Here is a 1,878-nt window from a genome sequence, read left to right as displayed (position 1 = left end):
CGCTAACATTTCTACGCTTTCATGAGTCCATGGGGGAGGAATGTGGGAGATGATGGGTGAGATGATGAGGGGCGTACAGCGCTGAGGGACTGGACTCATCAACAGTCAGTGTAACCAGGCCTACAGGACGCCGCCTCTTCCTGGCTGTCAGATCATTCTCATTCTGTAGGACATGTCAGAGCCGCTATGGACTTCCTGAGGAGAGACACCCAGCATCATCCATCCCCTCATCATTCATCCACCAATTGTTCATCCCCTCATCATTCATCCACTCATCCTTCAACCACCCATCATTCATCCACCCATCATTCATCCATCCATCATTCATCCTCTCATGGGAAATAATGCAGGTTAAATCTGCAGAGCAATGATAGTTCAGCCCAGTGCTTCATTCAGGCTGGATGTGAACGGCCCTCAGAGTCGATGTTGAGGATGTTCTGTCAGGCCAGCATACGTATGCTGTCCTGTTTCCTCTCCTCCTCCATGTTCACCGCTCTGCTTTGTGCTCCGTGTTTGTGGTTGGTTTGTTCAGCAGAGAGTTAGCCGAACCCTCATTGACTCAGAGCTTCTCCAGCTAAATTCTCCATTTTATCCTGATAGCGCTCCATGGCTGAACCCAGCTGGACTCCATCAGAAGCTTCTCAGTGTGACCAACCAATGACATGTTTTAGATCCTACCTGTCTAACCTGGGTCAGTTTGGGTTCAGGCAGAAGCAGGCAGCTAGAAAGCAGAAAAACATCCAACCTGATTTCCCAACAAACCCACTGAAAACCCTTTGACGTCCTGGCAGGGCTTTCCGTGGCATTGCTGAGCGAAAGAGGCGCAAAAGAGAGCAGGAGACAGCCGCCATGATGGAGAGGTACTGTGTTCTGGCTGTGCTGTGCTGTCTGGTGCTGAACGTAGCTGTGAAAGTTCCTCTCTGTTACAATCAATCTTCATGTCTGTCCAAGGACAAGATGGCCGCTGAACTGACCCAGCATTAAATCAGACTCCTAGTCCAGACCTCGTGACGTAGAAATGCAGATGTCAGCGTGGAAGGTTCAAAGTCTGGGTCAGATCTGGAGAAAGTGGATTTATTTCTGCAGGGAAAAGATGATAGATTGAAAGGAGAAGCGAAGGTGGAGATAATCCTGTTCTATGGTAAATGGGACGTACTTATATGACGCTGACCAGACAATGCAGGTGTCTTGCCTAACGACACAACGACACTGAAAGCCAGAGCCGGGGTTGAACCGTCAATCCTTCGACTTCAGGGCAAACACCCGACGCCACTGTCACCACTACGGTGTTTCTATGAACTCACTGTTTTCATGAATCCTTAGAATCAAAATGAGGAACGTTTGTAGCTAATGAGGAAATGAGCTGACTGATTTCTAACCATTTAATGTCATTTATTCACACTTTGAGTCAAACGATCTTCATTCCTTCTATTTATGAAAAATGATGTGAGGAAATTTGACCAAGTTGCTTAAAGATGGTTTCTAACGCGTCCACCTTCAACACAGCGGTGAGCCGAGCAGAGCGACGGTCTACACACTGTTAGCGGCATTTTAAACTGTCTAGATTTTCCCTGCAGGATATTCTGGTCAACCCTAGGGGGCGATGTAGGGCTTAGACCGCAAGATCACATAATATTTAGAAACACAGCTGCTTACATCATTTTAAAGGCCTCTTCATGTCATCCAGGAGTGACAGTCATTTCCTAAAGGAGATATTTCTGCTCTAGATCAGAAGATGACGACAGACGTTCCCTTTTCACTAACCTCCCACTAGGGGGCGATGCTGCTCCTCCACCATGGTTGCCAAGGGAGTTTTCCACAGTTCCAGATCATCCAGTCAGATTGATTCGAAGTTTTCTATCTAAGGAAAACGAGCTG

General features: G+C 47.4%; 1 protein-coding gene across 1 annotated transcript in view; it reads left to right on the top strand.

Moving 5' to 3' along the window:
* LOC107102666 (NMDA receptor synaptonuclear signaling and neuronal migration factor-like) overlaps window positions 1-1,878 on the top strand; it is a 56,572-nt gene that overhangs the window by 20,843 nt on the left and 33,851 nt on the right. Inside the window, exon 7 of the mRNA XM_015402054.1 lies at window positions 792-900. Within this exon, the coding sequence (XP_015257540.1) occupies window positions 792-900 (109 nt within the window). The remainder of the gene's footprint in view (window positions 1-791; window positions 901-1,878) is intronic.

The sequence above is a fragment of the Cyprinodon variegatus genome, unplaced genomic scaffold, assembly GCF_000732505.1.
Source record: "Cyprinodon variegatus isolate N-32 unplaced genomic scaffold, C_variegatus-1.0 Scaffold1294, whole genome shotgun sequence".
In the NCBI taxonomy this organism is placed as follows: domain Eukaryota; kingdom Metazoa; phylum Chordata; class Actinopteri; order Cyprinodontiformes; family Cyprinodontidae; genus Cyprinodon; species Cyprinodon variegatus.
Note: the sequence above shows the minus strand (reverse complement) of the source record. Positions and strands in the feature narration are given on the sequence as shown.